Source organism: Nicrophorus vespilloides, unplaced genomic scaffold (assembly GCF_001412225.1).
Source record: "Nicrophorus vespilloides isolate i.1.1-1 unplaced genomic scaffold, Nicve_v1.0, whole genome shotgun sequence".
Classification (NCBI taxonomy): domain Eukaryota; kingdom Metazoa; phylum Arthropoda; class Insecta; order Coleoptera; family Silphidae; genus Nicrophorus; species Nicrophorus vespilloides.
Genome location: NW_017095473.1, coordinates 175,423 through 198,903, shown reverse-complemented (window position 1 = coordinate 198,903; position 23,481 = coordinate 175,423). Strand labels below are relative to the sequence as shown.

The window sequence follows — 23,481 nt, the reverse complement described above, 5'->3', positions numbered from 1 at the left end:
ACCACCGCCGCCTCCTCGTCCGAATCCACCACCGCCGCCTCCTCGTCCGAATCCTCCACCGCCACCTCCTCGGCCTCCGCCTCCACGTCCGAATCCACCACCGCCTCCTCGTCCAAATCCTCCGCCACCTCCTCTTCCGAAACCGCCGCCTCGTCCTCCACCACCTCCACGTCCGAAGCCTCCTCCGCGGCCACCGCCTCCACGACCACCGCCGCGTTTCTTCGCGCCTGGTGCCTGTGGTAAGAACCTCGAAATAGGTAACAATTTCGCCGGATCAATAAATAACTGAAAGTAAAATAAAAATAACGTTAATACTTATATTCAAATTATTCAACTATCTATATAACTATTTAATATCAATAAAATATATCACCTTTTGGTTCTTCTTAAAACTTCCGGCCTTCATGTTTTCGCTCAATCTGACGGTTACGGAGTAGTCTTGAACGTTACCGAAGATCTCGTCAATTTTACCAATTTGTTCCTTGTTCTCCAGGTAGATTGGCGCGTTGAAATACGGCACATCTTTAATTTCCACCTTGCACACTAAATCGTCCTGCACTGGATAGTCAAAAAATCCTAAAGGTGTGACTGTCTCTGGTGGTCCCTGGTCAAAATTTCTGAAACCTCCACCACCGCGTCCTCCTCTGCCGCCTCTGAAACCACCTCCACGACCGCCGCCACCTCCACGTCCTCTAAATGACATTCTAAAATAGAAAAAGAATTGTTATTTTTTTATAATTTGACATGATTTTCATTACACATTACAAGTTTCTTATTACTAATATTATAAAAGTAATTGCAAAACATGCTTGTTTATATTCTCAATACTACTAGGAATAGTAATTTCCGAATAGTATTGAGAATACAATTCATTAAAGAAATATGTATTTTTAAATTTAGTATTCAGCTAATAATACACAAGGTCTCTAATGTATGAAGAATGTTAAGAGATGTTCTAGCTACAATAGGAAATAAATATATTTGATTTCATTAAATTTCCAATAAATAAGCTACAAATAATTACTTTTCAAGGTTTTCTGTTAAGCATTAATACATAACTAAAGCATTTGATAAATATTAACCAAAAAGTTACGAATTTTACAAAAAAAGTTATTTTTTAAACAATTGTTATTGACCTGAAATATTATAGTTTTATAATTGATACTATAAAATAATGCTAACAAATCTAGCTTGCTTCTTTAGTCTCTCGTAATGTAGCATTTACAATGCTTTAAACGCACGTGGTACGAATCATAACCTCCAAATAAGTAAATTTCTCCCTTAATTAAGTCTATCAAGAAAAATAATCAATTTAATAATAAAATAATAGCTCACCTTATTTTCGATAATTTGCACAAACACCTGAACAAAAATTATAGACGGAAATTTAAGAACATTTAAAACTAAACTAAGGTTACAATTGTAAACACGTTTTGGTGTTTGCAATCGCTGAACAGCAGCGACCTCTGTGAACTTTATTGAACGTATTAAAAGCAACATACAGTTTTCAAATTATTAGCAAACTTATAATTAAATATCTTTTTACCTCTTAATATTATTATTTAATATGCTAAGTGATCAATAAAATCAACATTTAAAAAGCAATTAATATTTGAAGAAAATGAAATTGTGTATGTTTGGTTGCATGTGAGATTCTTGGAATTCAAATTCAAAAATTAGTAATTTGTTTTTGGTCTGATGTCCACCCAATCCTTAATAGCTGGAACAGATAGAACATTGCGCTTGACCGTTTCCAGATTGGGATATTTGCCAGTTATGTCCATATCCATCATGTAGTTCAAGTAATCCAGTATAGCAACAAAGTAGACATCCGCCCAAGTCAACTGCAATTAATTTATTAGTAGTTAAGCTTTAAAGGAAATGTTATTTTTGTTACTCGTTTGCAAGCCAAATATCCATGGTTTTCTCGAGCGAGGTTGTCGAAACGCTTCAAATAAAATGGAAGAGTTTCTTCGTACAATGGACCTTTTCGTGAATGTTTGATCGCCGCATCTGTCTCGTAAAAGTACAGAATCATTTCTAAAATTTAACAGTTTATATAAAGACAGCGAATATTTAAATAGTTGTTAATTAAATACTTGATTTAAGATCGTTGATCGCATCGACGACTTGATCGATCTCAAGATCTTCCCATTCATCGTTACCAACAAGATGTACCTTCCTGGCGAAGAATCTAGCAAGAGCCGTGCTTTGATGGTATTGTTTTCCCTTCACAGTGAGCACAGGGACTTGCCCGAAAGGCATTTCTAAACAAATAAATAAATACAATTATAAATCTAATTGAAAATCTAATTAACGTAATATTACTTGGCTTAATTTTAGGCCAATCATCGATGACAAAGCGGTCATCCTCAAACTCGACGCCACCGTATCTCATCAGGAATCTGATAGGTTCTCCCAAACCCTTTAAAGGATAGTAAGTAAACTTGTAGAAAGGAGGCATATTCATTGGTTCTAAAACAGTGATTCTAATATAATATTGGCAATTAATCAAAATTTATTTTCTTTAATTTAAACCTTCGACGGTACTAGTACAAGGAATTCTAGTGAAGCGTTTCCAGAAGCTCATTCAATCTTAGAAATCTGTAAAAGATTTCAAACATTTTTTTTTATTGGCTTTGTTAAAATCTTAGAGTTGAAATTATTAACTTACCAAACGCAATTAAAATTGTAGACTAATATTTTTCGGACAAGAATTTCATATTTAAACTAAAATTCAAGAAGGAGTGGGGATAGAATTAATTGGATAATGGAATTTAATTAATCCACTTCCTTTGATTGAGTTGTAGATTTTTATCAAATGGATCATTTAGTAATTACATGATAATTACTGTGTTATCTTGTCTGTATTAATTAGGTAAATTTTATTATAATTGGCACGATGATATATGCAACTTAATAAGCTTGTATTTTTTAAGGTTAAAGTACTTTGTTTATTGTTGTGATGAGATTGGATGAAATCAGATGAAATAGTTACTGCCCTATAATGTCTTCTGATACATATCTAGAGTTATCTGAGAATCCAGTTCGATTTGAGGCTGCAAATCAAGTGACTGATGTATTCTTTGATGACTCCAATAAGCAGGTGAGTTAATACATATAGATATTACTCATTTTCTTTTGCAAAAAAATATGTATTTCCAAATTTCTAGGTCTTTGCTGTGAGGTCAGGTGGTGTTATGGGTGTTGTGGTTAAAGGTCCATATGAAGACACCAAACCAATAAACTTTAGGATGGAGGATCATGGACCAGTGATATCCATAAAGTTTTCACTGGATAGAAAGATTTTGGCTGTGCAGAGGACTGTGACCTCTGTGGAATTCATGAATTTCAATGGTGCAGCTGTTGAAACTGAGTACACACAGCAGTGCAAGAAAAATGTTCAGATGACTGGTTTCATTTGGTTGCCCAACAATGAGGTGGCTTTCATGACTGACCATGGGATTGAGCTGTACATGGTCTTACCAGAAAAGAGGACTTTGAAACATCTTAAATCAGTATCAGCTCCTATCCAGTGGTTCATCTGGTGTTCCATTAACAAAATCGCCTTGCTCTCTTCAGCCCATGGCTCAATTTTGCTTCCTATCAGCTTCAAGCAAGGCTCTATTAGCAAACTTCCTAAAGTGGAGAGTAAGAGTGTATAACTTAATCAAGTAATTTAACTAATCAAGGCGTTTTAGCTGAACCTGGACGCATGGCTTTAGAGAGGGACGTCACGTTAGCTACACTTTATGGTGTACCATCAATTTTAATCTTGAGACATCAAACTGGGCCGCAAACCGCTGAAGTCCATATACACACGTTGAACGGACCAGGGATGGCACCTGTTAAATCTCATGTACTTCGTCTTGGTTTATCTGGTAGATTCGCAATTAACGTCGTGGACAATTTGGTGTTAATTCATCATCAGGTTACTCTTACATCGTAGTTATTTCAATACTTCTCAATAACAAATATAATTGATAGGCTTCGAGATGTTCGCAAATTTTTGATATTGCTTTAACTGGAGAAAGCGATGGTAACGTAACTTATCATATTCCCATGGCTCCTGCGAGATCGCTGAAACCTGCTACACTATCGCTGCCTGGCCTAGTAGAACCAAAGACGCATTTATGCGAATTATGTATCCTTTCTTTAAATATTATCGAATGTATCAAATCTCTATCAAAATTAATCATTTCTTAATAATATGCTAAGATTCGCCAACGTGGGTGGTGTTTCAACCAAATATTGTAATCGACGCAAAGCTGGGTTGTCTTTGGCACATAAAACTGTGCTTGCAAAATCTATGTCTGCAGATCAAAGATCTAGCGATCTGCACGCAAATGGCCTTGAAAAGAACCGGCGGTAAATCAGTTCTACTTCAGGTGATTTATAATTATTCAACTGAAGCAGAAGCGTAATTTTATCCTTTCCAGTTATTATATGACAATATAACCATCGCCAGGCCTTTGCTGAAGAAATTGCAAGAATCTTTCAATCACATCAACAATGTGTACAGGGTTTGGGTCGAAAACGAGCTCCAAAATCAAACTGCTGTTCCAGCCAGTGCCCCAATTCAGAACTTCAAACCCAATACGCCACCACCGGTATTAATCGATCAAATGGACTTTTACAACAGTATAGCCCAAAAGTTGGACACTCAAGACCAATTTGCAAAATTAGAATGGGTACTAATCGCTTATTTAACATCATTATCGGAATATTCTATTTCAGCACAACATAATTTGAACGAGTTGCTGCTTACAACCTTAGTAAGATCACGATTCAATTAAGTTTATTGTAAGCTTAAAGTTAACGTTTTTCAGGTACGTAGGAACAAATTAAGCGCGTTACAGCAAATGCTCCAATACGGCGTCGTATCCGATTCCAAACCACTGGCGTGTCTACTATTGTCTTTAGAAAATGTGAATCCAGGAGCTTCGCAATTAGCTCTGGATATGTTATTGCGTTTAAGTGAGTTGAGGAAGGATTTAAGGATTCGTATATTCAAAATAAACACTGTTTTACAGATGCAGTCGAAGAAATGCAAGAGATTTTGTTGAGCCAAGGCCAACTATTGTACGCTCTGAAATTAGTTACCGACAAAGTAAGTCCGCGGAAGTACCTCGAAGCCGCGAAATGCACCGGAGATCCGTCCCTCTTCCACAGCACGTTTTACTATTTCAATTCCAATTCGCAATTTGCAAATGCTTTCAAGAAAGGTAAGAGATTCAATTGTAAATTGATTTTGATTTTGAATATCAACAATTGTATTTTAGATGAACGACTTGCGGAGTATATCAAACACTATAAAGAGTTGTTCCCATCGTGATTTTACATAGTTTTTTTAATATATCCATCGTTATAATTTTAAGAAACCTAGGCATTGTTGTATAAAATTTATTTATTGTATATTGCTTAAATAACATTCAATGTATTTGTTAGTGTTTGAAAAACTGTAATACAATTACTTGATGATTAGTTTTTAAGATGAGTTTTGATTAAATCAGTTCAAATTCCATCTTGAATTGTTGAAAAAAATAATTGTTTATTTTGTGACTAGCATCTCTATTGATCTAAAATATGACACAATACTTTGTTAATACTAAAATTAAGATCACAAAAAACAGGATGACGACTTTGATGATGATGATCGTTTAAGTTTTACTCAATCGACGGAGAGGACGCTCTCCAAACTGGATCTGGCTCTATCCGATAGGATTGGTCCACCCAAGTAACTTATGGGATTCGCGTACCTCCGTTGATTCGGATTCAGAAACACTGGTCTCAATCGTAACCTTTGTGCATTATCTGCTGATAAACAAAGAATTAATAAGAATTCTTTTAATTGTAAATAGAATATAATTACCGTTCGCTAGTTGATCTTGTCTAACGCTAACATAATCCCCGTTGATTGCCTAAATGCACATAATAATTGAATTTAAATACAGTTTTTCTTAAATTTGTTTTATACCAAAGATCCCAAAATGATGATGTTACAACTGTTGATGTTATTTGCAAACCATTTTAATTTACACAACAAACAATTGCGTGTAAAATACCAATAAAAACCATTTAAATATTGTTAATGTAAATGTTAATTAATACTAAATTAATTATAATGACTTACCTCCATATATACAATGTGATTATTTATTTTACTTAGTGCACTTATAAATGTTACCATTGAAACAAAAGCTGAATTGTTTATAACTTTGCGGTGTTCGAGTCCTAAACAACGTTAAACTCGGTTAACATACAAATGCTGAGAAATCATAATTAATGTTAGTTCATACATACAGATGACACTTTTCCAAAGCGTGTTATTATATTTATATTACGTGTGCATGCTTTGGATGTGTCAACAATGTTTGTTGTTTTTTTTTAACGATAAGTCATTTGCAGTTAATTAAAGTTTTTGTGAGACTGAAAATTGATTAAAACTTAAGAGGTGAGGAAAATAAATGTTATTTTATCTATAAATAAGAAAATAAGTGAGATTTCGTCAAAATCCGTGGTTCGGTGCGAGTATAATTGAAGAACCACTGATCAATAGATTTCCTTTATTTTTCGGACAATAATTTGCGTCTAATATTTATGAGATAATTAAGAAATTAATGTATATACAAGACCTCAATTTTGATAAATTGAAGTAACAAGGTGCGTCTTATTGTCCGAAAAATATGGCGGTTATTTACAAGAATACTTGATCAGAATTAGTACATTAATATGTTTACAATTGGGATAAAAGCGATTGTTAACATGCGTTGTAATGATTATTATCATGTGTCCAAAGAGCTGTGGCTCGAATTCGAGCTTAAAGTCACTTCACTGATGCTACTCAATCTCGCGAAACCATGCAGTTTACTTACGCGTTTATTACGATCCACCTGGTCTTCTTCATCCGAAGACCCGATTTCCTCTTCCTCGCACACGCTCAGCAGTTCCGTGTTCTCCGGTAAATCCCAAGACAATTCACTTCCGCTATCTAAACGCATTATTATTATTAGGAGAAAGTTCATCATAAAAATAATAATGACCTCTGAAAGTGATCCTCTTCTCCTGATTGATCTTGTTCGGATCCAATACCGGTTTCTCTGTGATGATCGGAATCTCGTTCGTGATGTAATTACCTTTGTAATTTCCATTCGTTATGGGTTTATCCAGAATCTGAGGCGTTCCAAATCATTGTTATTATTTAGTTATGTAATTTTGGAAGCTGTACGTACGTCGTCCGTGATTATTATAGACGGTTGCTGCAGTTTCAAGGCTTGCTCTTTCGACCAGAAAATGCTCGCATCCGTTTCCATCTCTTTCCTTCGTATATACTGCTTGTGGCTTCTGTAAACTTCGTAGTAAGCTCCTATTACTATTACAGCTAACACCACTGATAATATAATAATGATCATCTTTTCGCTTCCTTCCTCGTCTTTGACCACTTTGTAACTTGATTCGTAAGGAATTCTGTGAGGTGTTTCCCTGACCCAAGTTTTGTCCTGCCCCTGAATTACCATTTATATATTAAACTCTTAATAATTGATGATTGTTTTTGAAATTACCTGAATGTAAGTCATGTCCGTGGATCTGTTCGTGTCGTCGGCATCGAAGAACGAATTGCATTGCGTGCTGCGAACTCCTTGAGGGTTTGAAACACTCACGTTCTCATCTACTTTTATAAAGAACATGTACTCTTCCAATGGTTTCATGATGTTGTTGTTGATTTGCACGAATACATCTGCAAATTATTTTTTTTAGGATCACAACTAGGTTTAAAAATGTTACGATTTTGTTTAATTACTGGATAAACATCCGCTGTAGTATTTGTACGAAGTAAATCTGGGATCGCTGGTGTTGTGACCACCGATCTGCAATTCGTTGTTTTCGATTTCAGGGATTTTGCTGAAAGAAGGCATCTCCATTTTCATCATTTTCACCGCTTCCTTATCCACCAGAAGCTCCGACACATCACCTTGTCTCTTGTAATAGATGGAATGCCTTGCCCCGTTGATGAAGTCCATTTCGAGGATGGCTCCATATAAATAGTTTTCTCTATCCTCTTTAATGACCAAATGTCCTTCAGCGGTCAAAGCAAACAACAGGTAGTATCTTCGACTTTAACAACAAAAATTTACTTTAGCGATTATTTGAAAACATATTATATTAATTAAATACCTAGTTTCTGTTTTTAACAATAGCAGAGCTGTATTCTTTTGGCGAACATCTGCTGTTGAAAATGCTAACTGCGCTTTTACGTAATCCACGGAACCATTTAAGACGTACTCTCGCCATAGAATTGATTCTCCGCTGAATTCTGCACCTTTCTCATCCAAGCAGAGCTCACCATAATAACTGGTGAGTTCGCAATCACAAGTATGCTCTTGGTTACGGAAATCTTCTATGCAAATACCACCGTTCTTGCAAGGTGAATTGTCGCACTTCAAATTGCAATTCGCTTTCACCCCTAAACATCATTTCAATCAACAATCTGCTAATCATTCTTTAATGCATTTGTATTTACCCATTCCCCTGTCGCTCTCTTTGATCTTAGATGGTAAATCGATCAATTTCTCGCCGATCTGCAACCCGCGAATGCAACCTACGTATCCTGGTAAGTCTGATGGATAACTTGAGACTTTCGTCAAGGTTTCTTCATCGTAACCACCTAAGTTTATTTCGAAGTAATCCGTTGGTGGAGCTGGGGGTCTTTGAGGAGACAACACCTCTGAAAAGCAAATATATGTGATTTCTTTCAAATATGTTTTACTGTTACAAACCTTTCTCAGGGTTCTTCCATGGTTTGTTCAGATAGTCTTTTAAGAGCAAAACACCAATTGGTATTGAATTGTTTCTGTCGTTTACGTGCAGAGTTGTGTTTTCCGGATTCCTCTCAATCACAATTTGTATGGACTGGCTACTGTTTAATTCCGAATTTTCCACTGTAATGTTATAGATCGTGTCTGCATAATTGAACAAGTAGATTACGTTTGTTCCGTTTTCCAAGTATAAATGAACGAAGTTGTTCAAATGATCATTAGCGTACATAATCAGCGATGTTATATCGTAAGTACGCAGATTGATCAACACTCTATTATCGAATATTTGTCTCAGCAAAGATTTTTCTTCTAAATCATCGGTGCCGAGGTAATTCTTCTTCAGGTAAGATTCGGGATGAGTGAAAGTAATCGCATTTTTATTTATATCTGAAATAAGTGTGTGTTCTTCAATTGTGTTCATTAAAATGTTCTAAGTGTTATAATTACTTGTTTCGCAGTAAACCCCTTTGTAGGCCCAGGTGTTTGGACAAATGCACTCGAAAGTCTTCCACAGTTCTTTGCATTGGGCTCCATTCTTGCAAGGGTTTGGAACGCAAGATGGTTTGCATTCTTTCTTTATTTCGTTCAGATGAACGCTCATGTAACTGTATATATCTAGTACTTCGTCGTTAACCACCAAACCTCTGAAGCATCCTATCAAACCTTGCGATATTGAAGATTTTGGATGCAAGAAAACTCTAAAAGAAAGAACTAAGGTTTACTATTTATTGATTAGAGTTATATGTAATTAGACTTACGGAGCGCCTCCAATGAACATGGAGCCTTCGAACGGTCCGAATTGCTCTTCAAGTTCCAAATTGTACATAGCGCGTTCTTCGTTGATCATGAACCTAACGTGATAGGTGTTGTAATCTATCCACAGTTTGTGCCATTCTCCTCCGTTCAATGGTTTTGTTGAAGTTATGACCAATTCTTTGGATACTCTAGTATTTAACGTGAAGTTGAATGTCAATTGGCGATCTGCAAATAATACATCACCAATTATTTTCCTTTTAATTGAGTTTATAAGTACTTACCATTGGTTAAAGCGACCATGAAACTTGGATAGTTTGGTCTTATTGGTGGTTGATACAATAAAATGGCTTTCTTTCCAGTCGTCCTGAAAGATAACGCTAAATCTCCTTTCCTCCATCCAGGGACTTCTATATAAGATTCACTAGTCGTAAACATTACCACGTATTTTTGAGTATCTAAAAATGTATTCATTATTTAAGCAAATTCAACTGGAATAAAAAATAAAATTACTAGTTTCAAAGCATTCCAATGGTCCTAAAGTAATTCTTCCTAAAGCGTTATTAGGTAAATTTGGTTGTTGCAGGAAAAACATTTCAGTAATCCCAAGGTGTTCGCTCTTTGTAAAGTATCCCTCATCAGTTAAATATTTGTTATCTACTGAATTTTCGCAGTTGCACCATTGCGTTGCATTATCACATTGCTTCCCAATGGAACAAGGACATCTTCCTCTGAAAAAGTGTTTAAATTATTTATTTTTTGTATTATTTAACCTTTTACCTCTTAACTTCTCCAATGAAATCTATGGTTTTGTTGGCAGAGCTCACGAACCACGTGGAAGTGTGCAAATCCAACGGAGCGTTCAAACAACCGTACTGGATCTGTTGACTGCAGTTCAAAGAATGCGAGATCAACTCTTGCAGCATATCAGCGCTGAATTCTCTATATTTGATGTTAAAGCTGAAATCTCTCTCTTTCGTAGATCTAACATCCATTTGACTCAACAAGTTGTGCTCCACCACGGTTTTCGTTGAAGCCTGTTCAGTTTGGAACATGCAGCTCACGTGAACAGGTGGGAATCTACCATTTCCATCTATATCGATCACGTACACTCCGTCCTTCGTATGGCCTACAATTAACTAGTTTATTGTGAAGTACTCATTTTATTTTGCTCTACATTTACCCAGAAGTGCCAATTCTTCGCAAGTCTTACGATACTTGGTGAAGTGGCAGTTTTTACCAATGTAACCCGTACCGGTACAATCGCAAAGTAATTTGTCATCCTTCACGGAACATTTTCCGCCATGCTCACATGTGTTGGGCCTCTTACAAGGATCCACGAACCTGCAATCATCCAATGTGACTTCTCCGGACATTCTCTCAGATTGCAGCATTGATCTGGGCTCGACTTTAATGTTGTTAACTTCGATGTTCCTCATGCATCCAACGAGACCTGTCTTAATTTTAGAACCTCCGCCAATCATGATCTTATCCCCAATCTCGAAGTACACGTTTTTAATCGTCTCCTCTCTATATTTATTGTCGACTTGTATCCATAATTTTTCGCTCTCGTACTTTAAGTCTACGCTGTGCCAAATCCTATCGTGAGCTTGCTTGAGGCTTATTAAGTAAGTCGAGTTGTTGTTGATGTGCGACAGTTCGAAGCGGATTTCATCATTAACCAAACGGATTTCCCAATAGATCCCCGTTGTCATCGAGATGGTTGAAGCTAAGACGCTCAGGTTGCTGCTGCTCTTGAAATCGAACTTAATGTGAAGAAGATGGTTTTGATCGTTAGGCCACCAAATGTAAGAAGATGCGAATGGGAATGTTAAAGGGATAACTTTGACGTCAGTTTCGTAGAATTCCGGCCTCAAAATGCCGATGTAATGTACTTTGGGGTTCAACTTGTGCAGTTCGTTGATGATAGAAAAGTCGTTGAAAAAAACGTGTTTGATGCAACCAGCGAAATTGTTGGAGGAATGAAGACCTCTTTTCTTGTGCAATTCAGGACCTCCTCCGATGTAGATCTCTGGGTCAATGTGCAACATGGAGTTACCGGTAATGTTAAGTGTTACCTTTTCGTCGTTTAACATCAAATGGATTTTGTTATATTCATGTTCGATAATTAAATGGTTCCAATCAGCAAAGTTTGCTGTGCGACCAAGCACAGTGTCTATAGATCCATTGCCGAAGTCAATCTCCACGTGAATAAAGTTGTTCTGGATGGATGCTGCTATATAATGATCTATATCCTCGTTGCCTCCTGCCGCATAGAAAAGAACGGAATCATCGAATCTCGTCTTGAACATCATTGAAAATCGATTGACCGCTGAATGTACACGATCTTTCCAATCGTACACTCGGTACGATACGTATGAAGAGCCTCTTAGAGTTAAAGCTGTCGTAGCTAAAACCAAGTAACATTGATTAATTATAATGTGGAAATAGCGTGGTGCTTTTACAATAAATATCACAGAATTCGCCCTCGTATTGTGTTCCAAAGCAGTCGCACGTTATCCCTCTGTAATGGTTGATGCACGTAGACCCTTCGAAGCACAAATTATCCTTTGTTTTGCATTTGTTCACGCAACCCTCTTGTACGTTTTCGTGCTTCGTTGCCACTAATGGTGTAATAGGTAACAATTCAGAAGCAGATTTTCCATAGCTCAAAACTATGTCTTTGATGCATCCAATGAACGATTCAATTATATATTTTACCCCTGGTAAAACGTTCGTTTCCTCTGGATGCAAGCCTTAAAAGATGGTACGATACAATATAATGGTTTATGCGTATATTGATTGTTCTTACCACCAACAAATACACCTGAAGTAACATTCTCAGTAACTCCGTAATTATGTTTTCCGTGCAATCCCTTTATTTTGGTTTCAACTTTTAGATCATCAACTATCGTGATGAGTCGACCCATGTTCACGTCGATGCGCACCTGAAAACCAATACGATTAACTTAATTTCCATGAAAATAAAAAATCTATGATGAGGAAACAAAACTATACCGTCACGGAATGCCATTCATCGCGATTCAGTGCTTGTCCAATTGTTTGGGTCGTGGAATTCGAGCCATAAACGTGCACGACTTTCAGCCGTCCCTGCTCAACTATTATGTAGAGAGCGTACGGAAGAATCGGTACTTCAGTCGGAGCATTTACGTTATGATAGACGAGAAGACCGTGCGGAAGTCTTGTGCGAAACTGAAAGGAAATTTGACGACACAGCCTGAAGAAAAATATGATTAATTACACTACAGAAATGATGTGAAAGTTTAAATCCACCTTAATTGGAACGTCTGTATGATGTCGCCTTCGATTTGTATGAAGGTGTTCGATTGTGCAAACATGAATGTACTTTGATCGCCCGTTTCGAGGAAGGTCAATTGAGGTCCTCGTTGTTGAATTGGAACTGGATTTGCAGCAATGATTTCTGTATGCAAAGAAGAAGCGATTCGTTTATGTTTTTAATGTTTTAACTTATTCACCTGTGGGTTTTATGCAGCTTTTGATGCACTGATGTTCAGAGTCGAAGCGGTTTTTATCGTTCCCGGCGCATCCACCCCACACGAACATCGAACAGGTTTCAGTCTTTGCGTCGTACGCCCATTTGTATATTTTCAGGTTGCATGGACCTCGATCCGATGGTCCTGGGCATTTGTTGGAAAAATTGTATTCCATTGTCCATGACCTACTCGACATTACCAACAGTAGGTACATCAAGATAATACCCATCACACCTAAGAAACATAAACATGTCACATATACAATTTGGAAATTTATACATCATTTCATAAAATTTTACACTGTACAGGTGAGTATTTGTTAATTAAGATCTCATTTTTAACATACATTAAATAACCGACTAAATATTAAATTCTTAGACATAGTTCAATTTAACCGAGAAAATAAATTAAGAAAACTGTAGCATTAAAAAAAAATCATATATTTGTTATTTTATATTTCTTTTATAATGCAATAATTTACAATCATTTAATCCAAAATATCAATGAAAAAATTAAAGCGATTGAGGTTTTGAAATATAATTATATGGTAGTTGTAGTTTTCTTTCAAATTAATACTTTCGCGAAACTGACCTAAATCCATGTTTATTTTTTTTAGTCACACTCAAACATCAAATACTTATCTAAATTATTCGGAAATCTTTTATTTAATCTCGCGATAATTTTGCAAGACGTAATGGAAAAACATATATTTATAAGATCGTACGCTATGTATGTAGGTTATATATATATATACTTTTATTATTGTGTTTCGTAATAGCGTTTATATACTATTATGTGTAGACTCGTAGACATAGCGGCGTATCAAAAATATGCATGCCGTTCATTTTACTTTTTTATCTCTCTCCACTGTTTGTGATTTCGTTTATCGCACCTGGAATTATCCTTAAGTTAATATTAATCCTTTTCCTAATCTAAAATTAACATTTAAATCGATGCTACTAAGTGTCATCGTTTGTTATTTCTATTTTTAGATTTTTGTATTTATCCTGTTTATGTTTACTTTATTTCCTGCAGATTTGACTTATATACTAATAGGATAGCAATAGAATCGTGGATTTTACCATTTAGTCGATGAAATTCGTATGTATAAATTGTAATTATCACAGTTTTATATATCAGCCGTTTTTGTAAAGTGGTATAAGTCCACTTTTGGACAAAAATGTGTAAGATATAGATATCCTCTTTTTATATTAATACTTTTCCTAATCATATAGAATCATAAATTTGACGGGTTTATAGTGTTAAAAACATCACCCAAATTGTTTAAAGTTTGCTAATATTTTTATAAATTAATTTAAACACAAATTCTTAAATATCTCGATGTATGAAAAATGGACTTGGAATCAAAAATAACGACTCTTATGTTAAAATATTGATAGAATGAGACTAGAAATAGATTCAACAAGTATAAAATTACTTATAATATACGTTACAATCGAAATAATTACAACTGTAGGCGGAAATAAATAAAATTATAAGTAATGAATCTAAAGTATTTCAAATGAAAAATTTAAAAAAATAAATATAAATAATAATTATATAACTGTCATAAGATTTTATAATTTGAGTAATATAGAACAGCAATATCTTGCATAGGGGTCTATATCGCAAGCCCGACAACCGAAAGACCGTCTATTGAAATCCCGACGTTCCAAATCCCGACTATATCAGAATCTCGACTGTATCGAAATCCCGACTATATTAAAATCCTGACAAACATAATCCCGACTATATCAAAATCTCGACTGTATCGAAATCCCGACCATATTAAAATCCTGACAAACATAATCCCGACTATATCAAAATTCCGACTGTATCAAACATTTTTAAATTATTCCGGAGTTACCTTGTGCTACACTTTTATTATTAATAACAATTATTATTAATTTATTTGATTTTGTTGAATTATTCGTAATAAATCTTAACATTATGAAATAATCTCGGGAGTCGGGATTTTAATATAGTCGGGATTATGTTTGTCGGGATTTCAATACAGTCGGCATTTCAAACGTCGAGAATTTGATTGACGGTATTTCGGTTGTCGGGCATGCGATTGCCACCGCTTGCGTAGTACGACTTCTATAAGAATTCGGATTCACAGATTCAACAGAAAATTAGTACACAATATATTTGTTTATACATAAATGGTCGGTATATTCCCTTTTTAGTTTATAAAGTCTCTTTTTGTAAGGTTTATTTTTATGAGATTTTAGGTTTCTCGATTAGTCCTGTTTCAAATAGTTTAGGATGTTGGCAGATCGCGATTGGTGTATTAAATAATTTTATCAAAAAATTAAGTAACATGTAGGATTGTTATTAACTATTTTACATGAATTACTTTATTACCTAAACATATACAAATAAACGTCGTTTTACGCCGGGGTTCCATTCTTAAAAAAAGCCGTTGCAAATCGAAACGGCATAAAATGAACCCATATTTACAGTGAGGTAACTATATTGTTTAGTTATATATAAGTGTAAAATCAGCAATTAATAAGCGTTATTTCGTAGTGGCGTTATTGTGAATCGGCGTAAATCGAACCGGCGCAAAACGACGTAGAAAGATCATTTCAATATATTATTATAATAGAAAAGTATAAACCAGATGATTTATTTTTAGTTGCTTTCTTCTCTTAGAAATTATTATGAAAAGAGAAAGTTTATATTAACAGGAAAATTAATTGCCAATAGTTTTTAAAATTTCAATAATTAAATAACTTTGTTTCAATGGAAACTGCGCATATAAAATTTAAGAATTGAATAATTAATTATTAAAATGTGATTATTAAAATTTTCAAGATATATTAAATCACATATAATTTAATTTTACACGAGACCAAACAATTCAGAAATAAAATCAATAAAATTCAAAATAATTTAGAACCGTTTAATAGAAATTATCCATTATTTAAATAATTGATGAAATTTGGAAATTTTCAATAGAAACTGCGCGCATAGATTTAATTCTATTTGATGCGATTATATGAATCTAGAAATGTTAAATTTTAACTTAAATAATTACATAATAATTTACTTGTTAATTTTAAGTTTTCTAGATCAAGTACACAAAATTAACTTTGTTTGCTGACCTGAAGATTTTAGTAACGACCTCCATCAATTCTTACTTTTTATTTGTATTTTGGTTATTGTTGTTGTTGTTGTTGTTGTTGTACTGTTTAAGCAAAATTATGTTATTACATTCGCAAGGATATTTCAAAGTAAACTGTTAATATTCCCATCAGCGTAAAACGCGATGCGCCTGTTTTGTAACTAAATATATTGAACAATAAAAAAAATAAATTGGTTAGACGGTGGATAGAAAACGATATTCAAGCCAATGCTAATTGCCATTGGGAACAACGCAACAGACTCAGCCGACTCGGAGCACCATAAAATTTACATAGAAATCAATTATTGACGATGCGACGAGCCCTGCTGCACTTTGAACTGAAACCAGTTTATTTTTTAAAATTTTCTTTTTCACCATTCACCTCCTCAATATGCAAACGATTCCTAATTGCATCAACATCCGTTTTTTTTTCTTGTAACGTACATTATACGTTTAAAAAAACAATTTGTAGCATTTAAAATAATTTGGAGCGTAATTACGCAAGAGAAATTACCTCGTCCGAAACTGTTGCGTAAAGTCATTTTGTCGTTCATTTACATTGTTTTCTTTTGCTTCTCTTCACGTATCAATAACTAAAGCAAAGATGTTGAGATACGCGCGCGCGCGTAATAACTCGCGTTACGTAACGTTTAAAAATACGGTTTATTTGTATAAGCAATTCTTACAATTTGCGAATCGCTGTTTGCACGTTTAATAAAACTTAAAATATGTTATGATTTTTTTTTCTTTCTCTGTCTCTCCTTCTTTATCTCCCGGTTTCTTTATTGAAAAGTGTGCGTGCGACTAAGTCGATCGGAGAAAGATCTCTAATCAACGCTTAATGTATAATGGAAATAATGGAAACTTTTGTTAACTTACGTAACGCGATTGGAAATCGTTTAGAGCAGTAACTGTTGTTTTCGTTCTGCAGCATCAATTTTTTTTGGTATTGTTTTTCTTTGCTTTTAGTGTAGATGTTAATTGCTCAAATTTGTTTAATCTGTATTACGAGGAGTTCGAAGAATAAAAAAAAGAGTTTCTTGGTCAGCGCGTTTCGATTTATCTCTCGCATTTCGTAATGGTTTATGATAAGAGATTTTTTTTGTAAAAGATTCATTTGAAGAAAGCACTAAATTAAGTAGATGAAAAGTGGTTGAAATTAAATTCGTTTTTGTTAAGATTAACAGTGTAAATAACGTATATTAAGTTAATATATTTCTAGAGATCGCGTGCCGACTGCTTATTCACATGCACGTGTTTCTACTCAATTAAATTGCAAAATTACTAGTATTAACTACTTATAATGCACGCATTTAAAAGTTTCCGATTTGCATACGACAAATTATGATTTTCTCGACCTATTACGAAACAATATGTAATACATTATCTTCTATACTGTTTTTTTTTGTAGATTTAATCAATTTTCCAAGTATTTACGTGTTATAACTACTTATATAATAATTATTACAATACTTGTGAGAATTTTCCATGTGAAGACAGAAAACCCCAATATTTGGTTTATATTTATTTATTCATAAATTATACGCACAATAATTCTCAGAATGTGATTATATAATAAATTGTGTGAAATGCGAAGTATACTTTGTTTTATATTCAAATATTATTGATATTTTGATGTAAATACTTCATGTTAAAAATGTATTATTTTCAAACGTTTTAAAACTTATTATTTCAATATTTTTGAAAATTTTCAATATAAACTTTATTTATTTGTAAAGAAAACTAGTTTCCAAGATTTGTGATATTTGATAATGATAATGAATTTCAAAATTAACTTCGTAAGTGATGCAAACAAAAAACAGAAATATTTTGGTTTTATTTCCAGAAAAATAATTTTCTATAAATTTCGCTCATTTTTAGATATATAGAATACATTTTGAAATTTACTAACATTGCTATTTTTGTAATTACACAGAATTACTTTAGATAAGATTCCATATCTTTTAAAGAAATGTTACTTTGTTAAAGATTTAAACTACTCATTGGGAAATAATTCTTATATTAATTAAAAAATCAGAGCAAGCTGTATTTTACATTTGTTTTCAGAAAATAATACAATATGAAGAGATCAATTTTCACTAATGATAATGTTAATTGATATTTTTTGAATTTTTACTAATGTTGCTATTTTTGTAATTACACAGAATTAGTTTAGATAAGATTCCATTTGTTTTTTAAAGAAATTTAAGTTTGTTAAAGATTTAAACTATTCATTGAGAAATAACTATATTTATTCGAGAATTATGCAAAAAATCACAGCAATCTGTATTTTGCATTTGTTTTCAAAAAAATAATACAATATGAAAAGTATCAATTTTCACTAATATTGATATTTTTTTAAATTTTCAATAATTTTGCTATTTTTGTAATTACCCAGAATTAGTTTAGATAAGATTCCATTTCTTTTAACGAAATGTAAGTTTGTTAAAGAAATAAACAATTCACTAAGAAATAATTCTAATATTTATTCGAAAATTATGCAAAAAAGCATAGCAATCTGTATTTTGCATTTGTTTTCAGAAAATAATACAATTTGAAAATTATCAATTGTAAGTCTTGTTAAAAATCTAAATTAATTCTTATTTTTTTTTTCATTATTATTATTATAATACTTGTGAGAATTTTTCGTATAAAGGTGGAAAATCCAAACATTAACATTATTCAAAGAATCACAGCAGTCCTAATTTTGCTTTTGTTTCCAGAAAATAATTCTTACTAGTAATGAGCATATAAAATAATTCTTCAATATGCCAAGTACGTTTTATTTTTAATGATATTACACATTTTTTGATTCAAGGAAATGTAACATTCGTGAACATCCAAATTCATAATTAAACTCACTAGTAATTGTTGATAACACATACATTACATCATGATATTACAAGTAGGTCTAAGTCAACTTATCCATTAACATATAATTATCAATAAAATCATATATTTCCCAAAAAGAGATTAAACAAACGTCAAGACAGATGTGCTAATACGTATTACACACTAATCCTAATTATATGTTCAAATTAGGAAAGGAATTTGAGCTATTTAAGCTAAGACCTTGTTATTTCTATTATTATTTTCTATAAAAATTGATACATTTTTCTTAGAAATTAGAAATATGTAATTGATTGAAATGTATAAGTTTTTGGACCAAATTGCAAAAAAATGAAATATTTATAAAAAAAATTGTATCACATGATCATCTCAAGTTAACTACGTCCTGTTGATCAAAATATTGATTTCATCGAGTTAAAGATTAAATCACGATATACAGATTAAATTCCAAAACATCTGAATATGATACTTTTTGTTACCAAAACATACTCAATGTTTTCACTAGTATTTAGTTTTGATATAACATTTTTTTTTATTTCATATAATTTTATTCACAATCTATTCATCAATGTGAACACTGAGTAATGTTGTAATGTTTGTAATGTTGTAATATTACTCGTAATTTTTAGGTAAAAATGATAAAACTAAAGCTATTTTATTAAATAAATTATATAATATAATAAATATTTCCCAGACGAATTTTATGATAAATTTGGCAATTTTAATTAGAATTTGAAGACTATCATTGTCGAAGGTCATTGAAAAATTGTGGAAAACGAGATGTGTTTGTCTCGCTCATAAAACACATACCGCAACATTCAAATAAACATTACATTAATCAACTTTATGCATTAATTTCTATTTAATTGTGTATAGAAAAGATAAGATTCAGATTTAGATTACGCATTTTTAAATGGTTTCCTGTATAAATCTTTAATAAGTTGAGTTGATTACATTTTACTGTTAATTCATGAATTTGATAGATCATTAATTTAAGGCTTTCAATCTTGAATTTTGTTTTTATTAATTAGTAGTTTTTATGAAAAAATACTTAATCTTATTATATAATTTAGTCAAAATTAAATTACAAAATTTATAATTTCAAGTTTTTTTTTGTTGTTGCTGCTGTTGTTATGTAATTATTTAATGTGCATCATGCAGCACGTGTTTAACCATAAATAATATAAAAACCTTGTGATTGTCTTTATAATCATCGTAGAGAATTTGGCAACATTGAGACAATAATAAACTTTCTAGTTTGCCATTGTACGTACGGTAAACTACTCAAAAATTATAACGTGGAACTGACCACTAATAATCAATGGGAATTCCAGCGAGAATTGATTGTGTTTCTTTTTAATTTTTTTCGTATAATTGCCAAACAAAGTTTACAACAAATTAGTGGATTGAATCGTATTGCTAAATCACTAGTTTGTAAAGCATTTCGAACAAAAAAAAAACTTGGAATGTTTGCATATATTTACATTTTCTGACGTGCAAAATATTTTGAAAACGTTATTTTGCAATTAATTATTTCTTTTATATTACATTTACGTTAATGGGATATTGAGAAAAATGTTTATTGTACATAAATTTTCGTATAGTGGATTTTCATGTTTGCTTAAAATCGTTATAAAGAGTTTAATCCGTTTCAAAATTTCCGGATTTTTACTCGTATAGTGAAACATATTTAAAAATACACAATAATATGTATACACGTTTTAAAAATGATGTAGCAGGCGCGCAATCCGAGACTTCTCTTCTCATCGTCACTCGTTATGCGAAATGGCTCTCGTTGAGCGAGTCATTTTTCTTACAATTAATTTTGCTCCTTAAGAAAATGGCTCGTTATGCGAGGTTCCACTGTATTATGAAAAGTAAATTATTTTATATTTTGATTGATTGGTTTGTTTATTAACATACATTTGTTAATATCAATTAAAAAGTAATTAAAAATTTAATAATATTAATAAAAATGTATTAATTACATCTTTTCAATACTAAATATTGTTAACTTGACGAAAGTTAAGCAATTTGGTAGGGTGATTTTAATAACTTATTTTAATGATAAATAATTGACTAAAATAACAACACAAAACATGCACTTTTTATTTGAATTGGTCGATAACCAAATATGACATAAACCACCTAAAAACTATAATTCTTATAACTATGTAAATAATTGTATATTACTATCTATCAAAGACATAATATATTCCAATGTATTTAACATAATGTTTCTTTTTTTTTTTGGTACACATATGGTCATCAATGAATAATTCATGACTCATAATTACTATTCCGCTTATATTTTCACGTGAACTAAGTTAATTGAATATACACGTAACATAGTATGAACAAAAAAATAATTACATGATTTATTTCATTACAAAAATGTGTATATTTTTTCGTAATTTAACACAAAATATTGTTCTCAAATTATTCTTTAAATTATATAGTAAAATCTTTGCTTAAATATAAATTATTAAATAAATAATAGTTTTTTTTTCATCAATTTATGGATATAAATTTACTGTACAAGAAAACTAATATTTACTATTTTCTTACTATATTTATTATCCACGACAAAGCAAAAATCACATTAAAAATTTATTATAGAAAATATGTTTATAATATTATTAGCAATAAAATTATTAGAAAATTATATATTACATATTTGTAATCTTTTTAATCATGGCTTCATTGAAGATTAAGATTAAGTAAAAATTTATCATAGTTTCCTTATAAATTTGTTTGTTTATAAACTATATTGAGAAAGAATATAATTACAGTAAAACTTGTTTTTGTTTGTGCCGTATAAAAAAAAATCGCACAAAAAAATATTCGAAATTTTCATAAATTCTTACTTAATAACTTTGTATAATACATTACAGAAACTTTTTTCTGCGGTGGATAAGGACCGCATAAAAAAAATCGCACTTAGAAAATACGTCAAAGATCTAAACAAAATAAGCAATTAAATTATACATGGAAACATTTTAAAAACATTTACTTTCTCATTGTTGATATGGAGAAATTTTCAAAAATGCACATACATAATTCACTGCTGCTCGTGTCAATCCAAAACGCGCATCTTCTTTTCAAGAATTGGTTCAAAATCGACTAACATAATCGTTTTGAATATGCTTTGCATATGCACACTTGTACAAAACATTATAGTGGTGACAACGCCGTTGGAATTGGTAGGACTTCTTGTACCGCATAAAAAGACCGCACAAAAAAGGACCCCACAAAAACAGGTTCTACTGTATGATAATTATTTCTTAAAATTCAAAGAAAATAAAGTTTTTCTTCTTCATTTTCATTTATTGAAACTGCTTTTATTAAGTTTACAAATTAAATATAATTAATTATAATTGGAAGAAATAATGAAATATATAATTTAGATTTAAAATTAGCAATAAATTATTTATAAAAACGAGAATAATATTGACATTTCTTTAAATAAAATTGAAAAATTTTACATTCCATCTACAAAATGACTAAATAAATAAATAATTGAGAAATTCATTGACAATACTAATTATTATTTTTAACAAAGAACGCGTTTAGATTGAGATGCGTGCATCATTTTTTTTTTGTCTAATTTATAAACTGGTTATGTTTATGGCGTTTTGATTCGGAGATCTCGTCCGAAGTTCATTGGCATTTTTAACAATTCGAATTCCGATTTCGATTTCGAAGAGAAACAAGATAATATACAACAAAAAAAAAGAAGAAACATGCGATGATTGCGGTAAAGTTTTCGAACAAATCATGTGTTTCCTTCGGCCTGAGTAATTGGATTCGAGGAATCGCATGGCCCATTAAGTCCGGTAATGAAAACGCGAAGAGAGTGAATTGTGCAAAGAAATCTTACCGGGTTCCATCGTAATTCGGGACACAGTTTACAAATTACTCGCACATATCCACACTTATAAACTATAAAACAAAAGTTGTTTTTTTTTTGTGTATTATTTACTTTAAACTTTTTGGTCACAATGTAGTTTGATTATCTAATTATAAGATAATAGTTGCGTCGTTGTTGCGATTTTATTCATTCGTTTACAAATCCTTAATGTTTCTCTCTCTCTCTGTTGTGTTATAAAATATTTCTTCGGCACAAACTCGCGCGCGTGTCTCGACGCCGCGACTCTCCAGTGGCTACTGAAGAAATCCGTGCGATCCGTTTACCCACAAATCCTACTACTCCTTGATTACATCCATAGATTCAAATTCGTTATCACGATTCAAGGTCCACGCTTTTCCCATTCCACTCTATCCAACAACTTGACTCTCTCTCTCTCTCTCTCTCGTCCAAAACACTCCGACTATTTACACCTCCATTCAAAAATGTTTCATCTCAAACTAATTTGTTTCTCTCTCTCTTTCAACTTCTCCATTTATTTGCGGTTAT

The 23,481-nt window shown here is 32.3% G+C and overlaps 4 protein-coding genes across 4 annotated transcripts in view; 1 reads left to right on the top strand and 3 right to left on the bottom strand.

Annotated features, from left to right (window-relative positions):
- LOC108557461 (probable H/ACA ribonucleoprotein complex subunit 1) overlaps nucleotides 1-1,487 on the bottom strand; it is a 1,723-nt gene extending 236 nt beyond the window's left edge. The window contains exons 1-3 of the mRNA XM_017914010.1: nucleotides 1,336-1,487; nucleotides 374-704; nucleotides 1-285 (exon numbers count right to left, since the gene is read on the bottom strand). The exon at nucleotides 1-285 is cut by the window's left edge and continues 236 nt beyond it. Of these exons, the coding sequence (XP_017769499.1) occupies nucleotides 1-285; nucleotides 374-703 (615 nt within the window). The 5' untranslated portion in view covers nucleotide 704; nucleotides 1,336-1,487. The remainder of the gene's footprint in view (nucleotides 286-373; nucleotides 705-1,335) is intronic.
- A 154-nt stretch (nucleotides 1,488-1,641) lies between these two features.
- LOC108556368 (glutathione S-transferase-like) lies at nucleotides 1,642-2,605 on the bottom strand. The gene is made up of 5 exons (XM_017912486.1): nucleotides 2,539-2,605; nucleotides 2,329-2,475; nucleotides 2,100-2,267; nucleotides 1,898-2,040; nucleotides 1,642-1,844 (listed from the first exon to the last, which is right to left on the bottom strand). The coding sequence occupies exons 1-5, from the start codon at nucleotides 2,588-2,590 to the stop codon at nucleotides 1,677-1,679; spliced, it is 678 nt and encodes a 225-aa protein (XP_017767975.1). The 5' UTR covers nucleotides 2,591-2,605; the 3' UTR covers nucleotides 1,642-1,676.
- A 332-nt stretch (nucleotides 2,606-2,937) lies between these two features.
- LOC108556619 (uncharacterized protein C18orf8 homolog) lies at nucleotides 2,938-5,397 on the top strand. The gene is made up of 9 exons (XM_017912842.1): nucleotides 2,938-3,106; nucleotides 3,174-3,651; nucleotides 3,702-3,931; nucleotides 3,988-4,144; nucleotides 4,219-4,388; nucleotides 4,440-4,775; nucleotides 4,830-4,977; nucleotides 5,034-5,225; nucleotides 5,283-5,397. Exons 1-9 carry the CDS (start codon nucleotides 3,008-3,010, stop codon nucleotides 5,333-5,335), a joined length of 1,863 nt encoding a protein of 620 aa, XP_017768331.1. The 5' UTR covers nucleotides 2,938-3,007; the 3' UTR covers nucleotides 5,336-5,397.
- A 51-nt stretch (nucleotides 5,398-5,448) lies between these two features.
- LOC108556534 (neurexin-1-like) lies at nucleotides 5,449-23,277 on the bottom strand. The gene is made up of 22 exons (XM_017912727.1): nucleotides 22,945-23,277; nucleotides 13,067-13,318; nucleotides 12,864-13,011; nucleotides 12,588-12,807; nucleotides 12,382-12,517; nucleotides 12,035-12,325; nucleotides 10,753-11,979; nucleotides 10,350-10,698; nucleotides 10,083-10,300; nucleotides 9,854-10,027; nucleotides 9,575-9,797; nucleotides 9,264-9,514; nucleotides 8,778-9,203; nucleotides 8,522-8,725; nucleotides 8,176-8,464; nucleotides 7,802-8,115; nucleotides 7,563-7,738; nucleotides 7,233-7,505; nucleotides 7,044-7,173; nucleotides 6,876-6,991; nucleotides 5,873-5,921; nucleotides 5,449-5,814 (listed from the first exon to the last, which is right to left on the bottom strand). Exons 1-22 carry the CDS (start codon nucleotides 22,952-22,954, stop codon nucleotides 5,672-5,674), a joined length of 5,619 nt encoding a protein of 1,872 aa, XP_017768216.1. The 5' UTR covers nucleotides 22,955-23,277; the 3' UTR covers nucleotides 5,449-5,671.
- Between the last annotated feature and the right edge of the window lie 204 nt (nucleotides 23,278-23,481).